At 42.5% G+C, this 15,118-nt stretch overlaps 1 protein-coding gene across 4 annotated transcripts in view; it reads left to right on the top strand.

Moving 5' to 3' along the window:
• Positions 1-15,118, top strand: part of LOC144593695 (amine sulfotransferase-like) — a 79,357-nt gene that overhangs the window by 37,979 nt on the left and 26,260 nt on the right. For 3 of the 4 annotated variants that reach the window (XM_078399651.1, XM_078399650.1, XM_078399649.1), the window contains exons 2-6: positions 222-385; positions 2,663-2,865; positions 5,624-5,750; positions 8,803-8,897; positions 11,043-11,214. In XM_078399651.1, the coding sequence (XP_078255777.1) occupies positions 244-385; positions 2,663-2,865; positions 5,624-5,750; positions 8,803-8,897; positions 11,043-11,214 (739 nt within the window). In that variant the 5' untranslated portion in view covers positions 222-243. The remainder of the gene's footprint in view (positions 1-221; positions 386-2,662; positions 2,866-5,623; positions 5,751-8,802; positions 8,898-11,042; positions 11,215-15,118) is intronic. The other variant, XM_078399652.1, reaches the window with a different exon arrangement.

Below are 15,118 nucleotides of genomic sequence, written 5' to 3'. Positions count from 1 at the left end.
ACAAAAGAAGCAGATGTTTTGAGCAGCCTGGATCCATATAAAATAATGACTGCGAATCCACATAAGACAATGACTATGGTAAAGTAAAAATGCAAGAATGCGGGACTCTAGCGACATCGTATGAGGGAATAAGTTCAATATAATGCATATTGTTATAATTTTCCCCTCTGATCAAAAATATGTCATTTGGATGAATATATTTTGATGTTCATCTTTTGTAGGTTTCTCATTTGTGCACAAAAAATGTCCACGGCTGATCATCATTATTTTCAGTACAAAGGCTGTAACTTTGTTTCAGCTATCTACAAAAAAGAACATTTAGAACAACTGGAACATTTTGAAATAAAGGATTCGGATGTCTTCATTGTGACATATCCCAAATCTGGTAAGAAACTTGTGGGTAATTTCTGAAAGTACTCAAAAGCTCCAGAGTTTTGTTGGCACTGCTCTCTGCTCTACCCGTTCCATCCATTTATAACAACAGATTTTGTTTTAAGCTATCTCTTTCCCTAGGCTTTGAGGGCACTGGTTTAAAAGCTGTACACCAACCTTGTTATTCTGGTGTTTAGTTTAGTTTAGAGATAATAATAATAATAATAATATATTTATTTTATATAGCGCCTTATCACATGCTCAAAGCGCTTTACAAATACAATTAACATAGAAACAAACAGACAAACAGACAAACTATCCTGACGGAAAAGCGGCGAATAATCAACGCCAGCGTCCTCTCACGTCAGGGTCCGGCAGTAGACATTAAAGAGCACAAGACACACAGATACAATTTTTTACACAAAACAGCCATCACAGTGATTGCTCTAGGCATACTCTCACTGTGATGGAAGGCAAAGTCTTATCTCCTCCTCATTCTTCTCCCGTGGCGCCACGAGGCGATCGAGGCTCCCAACCCCTTGAAGCCCCCACCGGGCGATGGAAAGTCCCAGGGCCGAGCCGAGCAGGCCGATGAAAGTCCTGGGCCCCCACCGGGCGATGGAAAATGCCGCGGCCGAGCCGAGCAGGGCGATGAGAGTCCTGAGCCCCCACCGGGCGATGTAAAGTGCTGCGGCCGAGCCACGCAGGGTGATGAAGGGCCTGCGGGCGGGTTGATCGTGCCTCGCGCTTCGGGGCGGTCGAAGCTGCTACGGCTGGAGCTCCCGGAAGCCGGTCGCCAGCCAGGGACCTGCGAACTCCCGATGTTGCGGTCTGCAGGGCCCATGGCCAAAGCCTCCGAGATGGTAAGTCCAGGCCCTGCGACCGGAGTCTTCGAGGTCGATCCCAGCTGGAGGCCGCCGACTCCACGATGTTAGGCCGTTGCGCGAACGGAGATACGACACGGTAAAGGTCGCATCTCCGTTGAGGAGGAGATTTAAAAAAGGTTTCCCCCAACCCCCCCACCACCCCCCTACATACACAGAATTAAAAATAAAACAAAACGTACATTTAACATCGACAATGACAAAAAAACACAACAAAAAAAACGGAGAGACTGCCGGTGAGCCGCAGCTGCAGAACACAGCCACGCCCCTAATACAGTGCAGAAACAGGCCCTTCGGCTCACTGAGTCCGCTCCGACCAGCGATCCCTGCATGCTTACACGATCCTACACATTAGGGACAACTTACAATTATACCAAGCCAATTAACTTACAAACCTGTACGTCTTTGGCGTGTGGGAGGAAACCGGAGCTCCCGGAGAAAACCCACGCAGGACACGGGGAGAACGTACAAACACCGTGCAGACAAGCACCCATTGTCAGGATAGAACCAGGGTCTCTGGCGCTGTAAGGCAGCAACTCTATTGCTTTTGGATCAAAGGTTTTGAGGCAACAAGAGTTGATAATTTTACAAGAACATTATCAAAACAAAAATCATCATATCATTTCAGAAATTGAGATAGATGGTCAAAAACTTGGTCAAATAGTTAAGACTTAAAAAGAGAAAAATAGAAAAGTTTAAGGAGGGAGTTCCTGAAATGAGATGGTCAAATGAAATCTGAGTGACCAGAAACCAGAATTTGTGTGCGGAAATGTAGGAACAAGAGATTTTGAAAACTAGAACAAAGATTTTAAAATTGAGAATTTGTATTACCAGCAGCCCATGTAAGTTGGCAAGCACAGAAGTGCTTTAGAAGTGAGTTTGCTCACACGCGCGTTTAGAGATTAGAATGAGGGGGGCCAAGAATGCGTTAGAACAGTATGTGTTTCTTCAGCTGATAAGCTGAGGCAGGGCTGGAATTTGATGTTATAGATATAGCATTGATATGGAATGAGAAAGTAGTCCATTGGCACTTCTGTCATAAATTACTCAAGGTTACACACAAACTGGTTTGGCCTCAAGTAGTTGGCAAGTTGTTGGATGAAATCTGTGCAAAGGGAATGGAGCTTGGGGTAGAGCAAGGGGTGCTTTAGTCTTTCTGCTGTTTCTGGGGGAAGAATTTGGCTCCGCTTGTATACCTGACAAGATGTTAGTTGTAGCACTTTTCCAGGGATGCTGCCTGATCTGTTTAGCTTTATCAGCATTTATTAGTGCTTATTTCAGATTTCCAGCTTCTACAGCTTTTTTGATTCTCTTTATGGAAGCTAGTGTTGCCATCATTCGGTGTAAGTTGTAATATGAGCAACATTGTGTGTCTTTTTCCTTCACTACTCTTTTCTTCACACCAGGTACCATATGGATGCAACAAATATTGAGTTTAATTTACGCTGATGGTGATCTGGATGATGTTCAGAGTAAACCAACAATACAACGTGCTCCTTGGATTGAGGTGCCAAACTCAAATTTCACGGCACGCCCATCACCTCGACTGAATGTCACACATTTGCCCTACCATCTCGTTCCTAAAGCTTTGAAGAGAAAGAAGGGAAAAGTAAGATTTTTTTTTAAATCAAACTAAATTTTATTGGACAAACATGCCTAATTTTTAATCACGCCGCCAACTAAAGGCATTCCCTATCATATCTCTGAGCTCTGGAATTCATGCCAATAACTCCCTTTAAAGAAATTCCTTTTAGAAACCCTATTTCTGATTTTTCTATACATAATAGATATTTAATACATGCAAATGACAAATGTATGTCATCCAATCAGAAAACTAACCAATCCTGTTTCAATATATAATGTAAAGTATCAGGAGGCATGTTATACCTTGATAGTAATACTATTATGGAACCATCACAGCATTGGCAATTATGAATACTTGCAAAAAAACCCACAAACCTCGACAAGATTTTTCATGGTAGGCTGCTCTGGAAAGTTAAATCGCATGGGATCCAAGGAGCGATAGCTGAATGGATTGAAAATTGGCTCCATGGAAGGAAGCAGAGGGTCATGGTGGAGGGTTGCTTCTCGGACTGGAGGCCTGTGACTAGTGGTGTGCCTCAGGGTTCGGTGCTGGGCCCGTTACTGTTTGTCATCTATATCAATGATTTGGATGAGAACATACACGGCAAGATTAGCAATTTTTCAGATGATGCAAAAGTGGGTGGTTTTGCAGATTGTGAGAATGGTTCTGAAAAATTGCAGCAGGATCTTGATCGATCGGCCAGTTGGGCTGAGGAATGGTTGATGGAATTTAATACAGAGAAATATGAGGTGTTGCATTTTGGGAAGTCTGACATGGGCAGGACCTACACAGTGAATGGCTCTGGGGAGTGTTGTAGAGCAGAGGGATCTTGGAGTGCAGGTGCATGGTTCCTTGAAGGTTGAGTCACAGATAGATATGGTGGTCAAAAAGGCTTTTGGCTCATTGGCCTTCATCAGTCAGAGTACTGAGTATAGAAGTTGGGAGGTTATGTTGCAGTTGTATAGGATGTAGGTGAAACCACATTTAGAGAATTGTGTTCAGTTCTGGGCACCATGTTATAGGAAAGATGTTGTCAAGCTGGAAAGGGTACAGAGAAGATTTACAAGGATGTTGCCAGGACTAGAGTGTCTGAGCTATAGGGAGAGGTTGAGTAGGCCGGGAATCTATTCCTTGGAGAGCAGGAGAGTGAGGGTTGATATTAAAGAAGTGTATAAAATCATGAGAGGAATAGATCGGGTAGAGTAACAGAGTCTCTTGCCCAGAGTAGGGCAATCAAGGACCAGAAGACCAAGGTTTAAGGTGAAGGGGAAAAGATTTAATAGGAATTTGATGTGTAACTTTTTCACACAAAGGGGGTAGTTGAGGCAGGGACAATCCCAACTTTTAAGAAATAGTTTGACAGTGTAGCTGGGACATGTTGGCCGGTGTGGGCAAGTTGGGCCAAAGGGTCTGTTTCCATCCTGTGTCACTTTACGACTCTATGACTCTAAATAACACTTTGAAGAATGACTTTAAATCTATATCATTTAAGGCTTAACATTTATCAAAATATGCATAATGTATAAGAAGTGAATATTTGTCAAAATATGCATGGTGTACAACTGTTGGATATAAGCTGCTTTTTATTAATTGAATCATCCCTCCACAAAGGAAAATCGCAGGTTTTAATTTGATGGCTCTATGAATTTCTTTTGTTGTGGTGTAGTTGCTGAGTAAAGAGATGATATTTTGCCTCAGATTGTGGTGGAGTGCACAATTTAAAGGATGCCTGCTGATTTAGATTTGTTCATGATTTTAGTTTGAGAGCAAAAATGCTTTTGAAATACAGACCCTGTGTTTACGATCTTGGGTGGTGATTTTCATCTCTTTTACCATGCCATTTGGATATCAAAGAGATTAAAGAATTGAAAGCTGACCAGAGCGGGGAATGAATGTGGATTCACCTTGGTGTCAAAATCTGATATGGAGAGAGAATCATGTTTGGATTCTTGAGGAAATTGGTGAAAATGATAAAGGAAGGAGAAAATATTTGTTTATTCTCAGAAATGAAGCAACCATGATAGTGATGGAAGAAGATTATTTTTGTGATTGGATGCCAGCGATGAATAGCGTTTCACATTATTCAATTCTAGCATCTTGGCTGTTTACAATATATATGAATAATTTGAATGTGAATTTAAGTGCATGATCAGTAAGTTCGCAGATGACACTAAGATTGATGATGTCCTTGACAGTGTGGATGATATCAATATTATGGTGAATTGGGCTGAGAAATGGCAGATGGAGTTAAATTCTGATAATCAGGGAGGTGATGCATTTTGGGAGTCCAGGTAGTTTTGCTGTGACACATGTTTCTATAAAATGAATGAGATATAATACAAGTGATAAATTAAGAAACATTAGTTTTAACATTTTAAACATTTATGCTGCGTCTAAGTGAGCACTAGAATCGCTGATTGAAGGCTACAGCCCGAGTGGTGAAAGTTGGCAATAGTACAGATGGGTGCCCTCTGGTCGGCATGGACCTGATGGGCCGAATGACCTGTTTCCATACTGTAAAACTCTGTAGCTCTATGAAGCACGTTGGATTGGTTAGAACAAAGTGTCAGTTTTGTCATTGTTGCAATTTGCAACTAAAGATGATTTGCTCATAAATAATAACCAGACAGTCAGTATCCATTATTTGATTAGCACATGAGCCAATATTAATTAAGATCTATCCAAAATCAATTTGCTACACCATATAATTTATGCAGTCTGTCATTTTTTATGTTTTTGTACAATTTTAGTTGTTCTGCATTTCATGCTCTGGTTCTTGCAGGTTATTTATGTTGCACGGAATCCTAAGGATGTACTTGTCTCTTCTTATTATTTCCATAACCATTTTGCCCTGTATGAAACACCAAAGAGTTTTCCTGACTTCTTTGAAAAATTCATCGATGGCAGAGGTAAATCTGATTATTTTGTAAGCTTTCTGTAATTGTTAGTTTGTTCATCAGTCGTCATCCTTCTGTGTAATTAATTTCCCTTCTGGGATAAATAAAGTTATTTCGCATCGTATCGTAATTATAACTTAGTTTTAATATATTTAAACAGGGATAATGAGAGTGGTGAGTGACATTTAGAAAGATAGTGAGAGGACAAAGCAATTGTGCAAAGTTGCAAAAATGGGTATGACAAACCAGCGTGCATGGAAGGGACTGTGTAAAGAAAAATATCTGCAATGAGATCCAAAACAGCGAAAAGTGGTGCAAAATCAAAACCGAGTGATTTGTACAAATTCTGCACACATTCCGATTACAATACAATACAATACAATACAATACAGAACTTTATTGTCATTCGGTACAGGTACCGAACGAAATTACAGCAGTCGCAAAACACAACAAAAAAGAAAAGAACACAAGACACACGACCCCAACACAAAAATCCATCACAGTGACTCCAAACACCCCCTCACTGTGATGGAAGGCAACAAAACTTCCACTCTCTTCCCCCCGTGCCCACGGACAGGCAGCTCAACCCCTACCGAGGCGACCGACACGCACAGCCCCCGCAAGGGGATGGAAGGCCCCGCGGCCGAGCCGCACCGGGCACTGAAACGTCCCGCGGCCGAGCCGCGCCGGCGATGTTAAGTCCAGCGGCCGAGCCGCGCCGGGCGATGGAAGGCCCCGCGGCCGAGCCGCACCGGGCGCTGCTAAGTCCCGCGGCCGAGCCGCGCCGGCGGTTAAGTCCAGCGGCCGAGCCGCACCGGGCGATGGAAGGCCCCGTGGCCACGCCGCACCGAGCGCTGAAACGTTCCGTGTCCGAGCCGCACCGGGCGATGGACGGCCCCGCGGCCGAGCCGCACCGGGCACTGAAACGTCCCGCGGCCGAGCCGCGCCGGCGATGTTAAGTCCAGCAGCCGAGCCGTGCCGGGCGATGGAAGGCCCAGCGGCCGAGCTGCGCCCTGGGGAAGAGACCTAATATAATATAATCTACTGGTATATTATTGCTCACCTGTAAGTTAACAGATATTGTGGCATGTAAGGTAATGAATATCAGATAGCATTGATTTATAAAACAGAATCCAACAAAATGTGTATTCTCTCCAGAATATGGGGGTAAAGAAGAGAATTTCTCGACCGTCTACATGAAATTTCATAATGCTTCCTAACGTTGATGATTTAAAGTTAATGCTCACAGATATTAAAGGTTGTGCATGAAACATTGCTAGGACAGTTTTAAAAAATAGAGAAAAAGAAAAAAAATGTTTTGCAGTGATTCTTGCTGAGATCACTCAATTTTCATATTCAAAACTATGGCGGCACAGTGGCGCAGCGGTAGAGTTGCTGCCCTACAGCTCCAGAGCTCCAGGTTCAATCCTGACTACGGGTGCTGTCTGTACAGAGTTCGTATGTTCTCCCTGTGACCGCATGGGTTTTCCCCGGGTGCTCCTGTTTCCTCGCACACTCTAAAGATGTATCGGTTTGTAGGTTAATTGGCTTCTCTAAATTGTAAATTATCCCTTACGTGTAAGATAGTGCTAGTGTACGGGGTGATCGCTGATTGGCGCGGACTCGGTGGGCCGATGGGCCTGTTTCAACGCTGTATCTCAAAAGTCTAAAGTTCTGAAGATGGTACAGGAAGAACTTTACAATAATTATAATTGAGCAGCAAAATAGCACGTAGCTCACTAAAAAGAGAAGTTTGTGCAACTGTCAATAAGTGGTTGATAAATTGGACAGATAAACGTCAGGTGAACTGAATAATATAAACCCTAACATTTCTGAAGAATGAAAATGACTAAAAATCTTCTCTGTTATCCATTACAATTTTTAATATCATTAAAAAATGTTAACCTCCATGATGCTCCTTGACAACATCAGACACCACATTTGTACTGCTTCCGAGTTAGAGATCTAATGTTGTTAGGCAGTTTAACTAGGCTGAATTTTCCTTCTGTGGAATATATTTGATCAGAACGGTGGTGCAGCTGTGAGCATAGCTGTCTCACAGTTCCATGGATCCAGATTCAATCCTATCTGGGCGGTGTGTGCACATTCTCCCCAAGATTTTGTCACAAATGCAGAAGCAGTGACTTTGTTCATTAGTTTCTGTTGGCAGAAACCAGGCTAGAGTATGGGACTCTATACCATATCTAATAGTGGAGCATGAACTTCATGAAACTTCCTGAATTCATAGAAACATAGAAAATAGGTGCAGGAGGAGGCCATTTGGTCCTTCGAGCCAGCACCGCCATTCATTGTGATCATGACTGATCATCCACAATCAGTAACCTGTGCCTACCTTCTCCCCATATCCCTTTGATTCCACTAGCCCCTAGAGCTCTATGTAACTGCCAGTTGCTGGGTATACTGACCACTCAATCTACATCTAGATAATAGGAACATACACGTCAGCAGAATTCTTCAGGTGTTTTGCAAATCTCTCGGTCCACCTTTCCCCGCTCCTTTCTGGCAGTCCTTAAAAGTTCCTGGTTATCTGCCTTTATTGGTGCCAATATTGTTTAGTCCTGTTGAGTTGTAGTAGGATTGTTGCGAAAGGAAAATGACAGGGTCTTAGAAATTAGCCACCTTTGGTTGCATTATCACTTTTGATGGTGCAAATATTTAATTAATAACTCATTTCGTAAGCATTACCCGGTTGGAAGGTTGGTGGTGAGTGTTTTATTTCATAGGAAACTATTTGCTTTTTCCAATAATCTGCCCGTTCTAGGTAAGGCTACACAAGTACAAATGGAAATTTGTCCCTTTTCTTAAATTTCTTATAAATAACGTGGGGCAATAAGGTGAAGTAGCACAGATTCATCATGATCAAAACTTTAGTTGGTTTATTGAAAATATCCTGCAGTTTTATATCCTTTTTTTACACAGAAAATGTACTTGCTTCCATTTTTTGAAATGCAAACCCATTAGGAAAATGTAGCACTGTAACATTCTCATATTATTTTAATGCAGCCCAAATTTAATATAACCTGAATTTTGCTTTCTCCGATAGTGGAATTCAGCTGCTGGTTTGACCATATCAGGGACTGGTGCACTCATAAGGATGAATTCAACTTCTTGTTCCTAACCTATGAGGAGATGCAAAAGGTATAGCAATTATGGAAGTATTATATTATTGTGTGTTTATTTGCACTAACTACACAGTAGGCAGTAACATATACTGACCTTTCTGTCTTGGGCCGCCTCCATTGACAGCCTTAGGCCACACATAAACTGGAGGAACAGTACCTTATATTTCTCTTGGGTAGTTTACAACCTAATGGTAGGAACACTGAATTCTAAGTAATTCCTCCATCCTTCCTCCACTCTCTTTCCCCGCGTTCCCTTATCCAATACATACCCATTTCTCACACAATCATAGCCCTCTCCCCACTTCCCTCTGGCTTTATAATTCACTCCTCCTCTCATTATCAAACACTCTTTTGCCACCTTCTCATCTCTAGCCTTTGTCACTTACTCCACCCACCTAACAATCAAAGCCCCCTCACCTGTATCCACCTATCACCTGCCAGGTTTTGTCCTGCCCCCCCATTTTTCAGGCTTTCTCCCCTCGACTACAGTCAGTCTGAACAAGGGTCCCAACCTGAAATTTTGCCTCCATTCCCTCCACAGTTGCCTGACCTGCTGAGTTATTCCAGGATTTTGTGTCTTGCATATAATTCAAGTAATTGAATATCTTGATTGTTTTGTTTCGACCAACCCCCCTTTTCTTATGGCATTTACCTTGCATACACAGGTGATGTAACACGTCCTATTCTTTTCTTTCTTTACCACCATTCAGGGCTTTAACAGTCTTTCCAGGTCAAGCAGCAATTCACTTGCATTTCTTCTAATCCGGTACAATATTGCCCAACATGCCCCATCTACACTAGTCCAAACTGCTTGCATTTGGACCATATACTTCCAAACTTATCCTGTCCATGTACCTGTCCAAATGTCTTTTAAATATTTTGATATTACCTGCCTTAACTACTTCCTCCAGCAGTTAATTCCATATACCCACCACCCTTTATATGAAAAAAATGCCCCTCAGGTTCCTATTAAATCCTTTCCCCCTCATCTTAAACCTATGTCCTCTGGTTCTCGATTCACTATGTACCTGCACTCCTAGATCCCTCAGCTCTATAACACTTCCCAGAGCCCTGCCATGTACTGTGTGGGTCTTGCCCTGACTTGCCCTGACTTCTCAAAGGAATTTCTTTAGTCAGAGGGTGGTGAATCTGTGGAATTCATTGCTACAGACAGCTGTGGAGGTCGTCAATGGAGAATGACAGATTCTTGATGAATTCGGGTGTCAGGGGTTATGGGGTGAAGGCAGGAAATTGGGGATGAGAGGGAACGATGGATCAGCCATTATTGAATGGTGGAGTGGACTTGATGGGCTGAATGGCCTAATTCTGCTCCTACAACTTATGAACTTATGAACCTCGCACTTATCTGTATAAAAGTTCATTAACCATTTCCCAACCCACCTGCCCAACCAATCAAGCCTTTGTGTCACCCTCATCTGTTTATGGCAGATGGAAGAGTGATAGAGGAGAGGGATGAAATAAGAAGCATCAAATCAATAGACAATAGACAATAGGTGCAGGAGTAGGCCATTCGGCCCTTCGAGCCAGCACCGCCATTCAATGTGATCATGGCTGATCATTCTCAATCAGTACCCCGTTCCTGCTTTCTCCCCATACCCCCTGACTCCACTATCCTTAAGAGCTCTATCTAGCTCTCTCTTGAATGTATTCAGAGAATTGGCCTCCACTGCCTTCTGAGGCAGAGAATTCCACAGATTCACAACTCTCTGACTAAAAAAGTTTTTCCTCATCTCTGTTCTAAATGGCCTACCCCTTATTCTTAAACTGTGGCCCCTGGTTCTGGACTCCCCCAACGTTGGGAACATGTTTCCTGCCTCTAACATGTCCAACCCCTTAATACTCTTATACGTTTCGATAAGATCCCCTCTCATCCTTCTAAATTCCAATGTATACAAACCTAGTCGCTCTAGTCTTTCAACATATGACAGTCCCGCCATTCCGGGAATTAACCTAGTAAACCTACGCTGCACGCCCTCAGAACCTAGAAATAACAGAATATATTAATACTGACATAACATACCCATAGTAATATTCTAGAATGATTCATTACTTACATGTTAATTGGTGAATAGCATAGAAGGTATTACTTTAGGGAGTATCACAGAAGCTGTTGCTACTCAAGCTACATCTATATTGGCAGGATCTCAGAGCAACAATACAAAAAATTTGCAACTTTGTTGGAAGACAGTTGGATGACGAAAAACTTGACAGCGTGATGAAACACAGCTCGTTTGATACTATGAAAAAGGATCCAATGGCTAACTATGAAGGAATTCCTAAAAAATCCCCAGGGGGGTCATTTCTTCGTAAAGGTACTTTGCACAACTTTTATAATTCACAATTGATGATTCCACATATTGCATTTTTCTCTGTTGGAACATGTCTAAAAGTAGGAAGAATGTTAAATGAATGGATCTCTGGAGTTTCTGACATCGAAAGGGCCATTCTACTCAATGGTCGTGCCAGCAACAAATGGAGCTCTTTGTGTCATTCCCAATCCCCTGCTCCCAATCTGTGGTTTTGTAGGTATTGGTGATTTAATTGTTCATCAAGCTACTTTTTACACGTGGTAACCTTTCCACCACCCTGTGAAACAGGGAGTTCCAAACCCACATTACTCTTGGGTGATATTTCTTTTCACCTAGTTCATTTAGCAATCATATTAAATCTCTGTCCATTAATTACTGATTTTCTGCCAAGTAAAATAGATCCTCCCTATGGACCTTTGACTTTTGTATACTTTCATGAATGGAATTTCAATTCAGTTTCATTTGTTCCGAGAACCCTGCCTATTCAGCCGTTGCAAAGCATTATTCAACAAACTATTTTCCACACCCTCCATTGTTGTTTCACATCTTCCTATGGTCCGGTGACACTGAACTTTAGTTCAGAGGTTGCAGAAATTCGTGAATGATAGGGAATTCCTACAAAGCTAAATAATGTATTCCACATCTCCAGCATGTGATCGAAGAAGGCTCCCGATCCAACAAATTGGGAATAAATTATGAAATAAATGTATTATGAATGAATTCAAAATAGATTTAGATTTAGATTTAGAGATACAGCGCAAAAACAGGCCCTTCGTCCCACCGGGTCCGCGCCGCCCAGCGATCCTCGCACATTAACACTATCCTACACCCACTAGGGACAATTTTTTACATTTGCCCAGCCAATTAACCTACAAACCTGTATGTTGGGAGGAAACCAAAGCTCTTGGAGAAAACCCACGCAGGTCTCGGGGAGAACGTACAAACTCCGTACAGACAGCACCAGACAGGTTCGAACCTGAGTCTCCGGCGCTGCATTCGCTGTAAGGCAGCAACTTTATCGCTGCGCCACCGTGCCGTTTAAATATTTCATTATTTAATGGGTAATCCATTTTTTTGAATTCTAATAATCTTTCCCCTTTCCCTTTTGTGTGGTACACATTCCCTGTGCACATTTAATAAACACATTGTATTTCACCTTGATTTTACCTGCAAATAGGTATATTTAATTTGCCCTCTTTGCCCTTCTACTTTATTCTTAATTACATGTTTAATTCTCCCCCTGCACCTACTTTGCAGACAGTCCACAGGTTACACTGGGTTTCCATTCCTGAGAATTGTCCATAAGCTGATTTAAAAACAATATCGTTCAATGCCAAGATTAAAATCCCACTGCCCAAAGCTTCTGATGTGTTACATTGTTTTCCTCATCAAGTACCTCATCATTTCCGTCAAGTACCTCATCATGTTGTCATCCGTTTTCTCTGGTTTCACATCATTCTGCATACACTTGGCATAATTCTTTCACTTCATTAGATAGACAATAGACAATAGACAATAGGTGCAGGAGTAGGCCATTCAGCCCTTCGAGCCAGCACCGCCATTCAATGCGATCATGGCTGATCACTCAATCAGTACCCCGTTCCTGCCTTCTCCCCATACCCCCTCACTCCGCTATCCTCAAGAGCTCTATCCAGCTCTCTCTTGAAAGCATCCAACGAACTGGCCTCCACTGCCTTCTGAGGCAGAGAATTCCACACCTTCACCACCCTCTGACTGAAAAAGTTCTTCCTCATCTCCGTTCTAAATGGCCTACCCCTTATTCTCAAACTGTGGCCCCTTGTTCTGGACTCCCCTAACATTGGGAACATGTTATCTGCCTCTAATGTGTCCAATCCCCTAATTATCTTATATGTTTCAATAAGATCCCCCCTCATCCTTCTAAATTCCAGTGTATACAAGCCCAATCGCTCCAGCCTTTCAACATACGACAGTCCCGCCATTCCGGGAATTAACCTAGTGAACCTACGCTGCACGCCCTCCATAGCAAGAATATCCTTCCTCAAATTTGGAGACCAAAACTGCACACAGTACTCCAGGTGCGGTCTCACCAGGGCCCGGTACAACTGTAGAAGGACCTCTTTGCTCCTATACTCAACTCCTCTTGTTACGAAGGCCAACATTCCATTGGCTTTCTTCACTGCCTGCTGTACCTGCATGCTTCCTTTCATTGACTGATGCACTAGAACTATATTCTTAATAAATGCATTAAATAACTAGTTTGCATTTCTGTAACTAACTTTCCTATCTTGAAAAATTCTTTAAAAATCTCTGGAAGAATTTGTGTGAAGTTGGATTTCCATAAATCAGGTCTTCCATAATCCAGGGACCCCTGCTCTTAGATTTCAGCAATTATGAGTGCTTAGTATTTGTTATGTCAGGAGAGAAGGAATTGGTGACGTTTCGGGTCGAGACCCTTCTTCAGACTGATGTCAGGGGGGCGGGACAAAGGAAGGATACCTTTGTCCCGCCCCCCTGACATCAGTCTGAAGAAGTGTCTCGACCCGAAACGTCACCCATTCCTTCTCTCCTGAGATGCTGCCTGACCTGCTGAGTTACTCCAGCATTTTGTGAATAAATACCTTCGATTTGTACCAGCATCTGCAGTTATTTTCTTATACTAGCAGTTTAAGGTATCACAAATAGAGTAACTCAGCAGGTCAGGCAGCATTTAGGAGAGAAGGAATGGGTGATGTTTTGGGCCAAGACCCTTCTTCAGACTATATTTACCACACCACTTTGCACGTTAATTTTGGGTGTTGCTCATATGTTTTTGTGTATTTGTTCAATACATTTTCCTGATTGTTTACTGTGTTATACACCTCAAGGAGATGACTTAAGTTAATTTTACAATCATCCCTGCCTAGTGGGAACTGAGAAGAAATGGATCTGCCACTATTTCTGCATTAAGGCCTTTTAAAAAAAAATCTTGGTGAATGGAAAGACAAATCAGGCAGCGCATAGATTGGGTGAATGGCCCCCACAATTACAATTGTTCTTCACCATCTCATTCCAAGCCTGTAAATCCTACCTTCCTCCAGTCTTTCTCTGAGACTCAGACCCCAACGATGCAGAATACGAAGGCGGTGGGTATATGGAATGAGCTGTCAAAGGAGGTGGTTGAGGCAGGTACAACAATAACATTTAAAAGACACACGGGCAGATACATGGATAGGAAAGGTTTAGAGGAATATGGACCAAATACGGGCAATTGGGACCGGCTTATATGGGGGCATCTTGGACTAGTTGGGCTGAAGGGCTTGCTTCGGGGGTGAGTCTAATAATGTTAATAGCTGTATTAGCTAATAATTAATAGCAAAAAACTAAACTCTCTATATCCATGAACATAAACCAAAGCACAGCGCCAATGTCAACTTTAAATTTGGGGATGACACCATCGTTGTTGGACAAATAATGAGTAATGATGTCCAAAGTACAGGAGAGAGATTGGTAATCTGATTGAATAGTTCCAGAACAACAATTTTGCTCTCAAAATGAGCAAGATCATGGAACCGATTGTTGACTGGAGAAGGAGAAGGATGGGGAGCCACAAAACTATCTTCATTGAGGGGATGGCAATGGAGAGAGTCAACAACTTTAAGATCCTGTGCATGTATATATCTGAAGATCCCCACTGGGCCCAGCACATTGATGCAATCACAAAGCTCATCAATATCTCTACTTCCATTGAAGATTGAGAAAATTTGGTATGTCAGCCAATATTCCATTGAACCTCTGCAGGTGCACGGGAGAGACACTACTAACAGGTTGCATCATAGCCTGGTTTGGCAACTCAAATACCCGGGAATGACTACTGAGACTGGTAGGCATTGCCTGGTCCATCACAGGTACTGATCTCCCCTCTATTGAAGGGATCTATCTGTAGGAG

Source organism: Rhinoraja longicauda, chromosome 5, assembly GCF_053455715.1.
Source record: "Rhinoraja longicauda isolate Sanriku21f chromosome 5, sRhiLon1.1, whole genome shotgun sequence".
Taxonomy (NCBI): domain Eukaryota; kingdom Metazoa; phylum Chordata; class Chondrichthyes; order Rajiformes; family Arhynchobatidae; genus Rhinoraja; species Rhinoraja longicauda.
The sequence above is the reverse complement of the archived record's forward strand: the minus strand, read 5'-3'. Positions and strand labels throughout refer to the sequence as shown.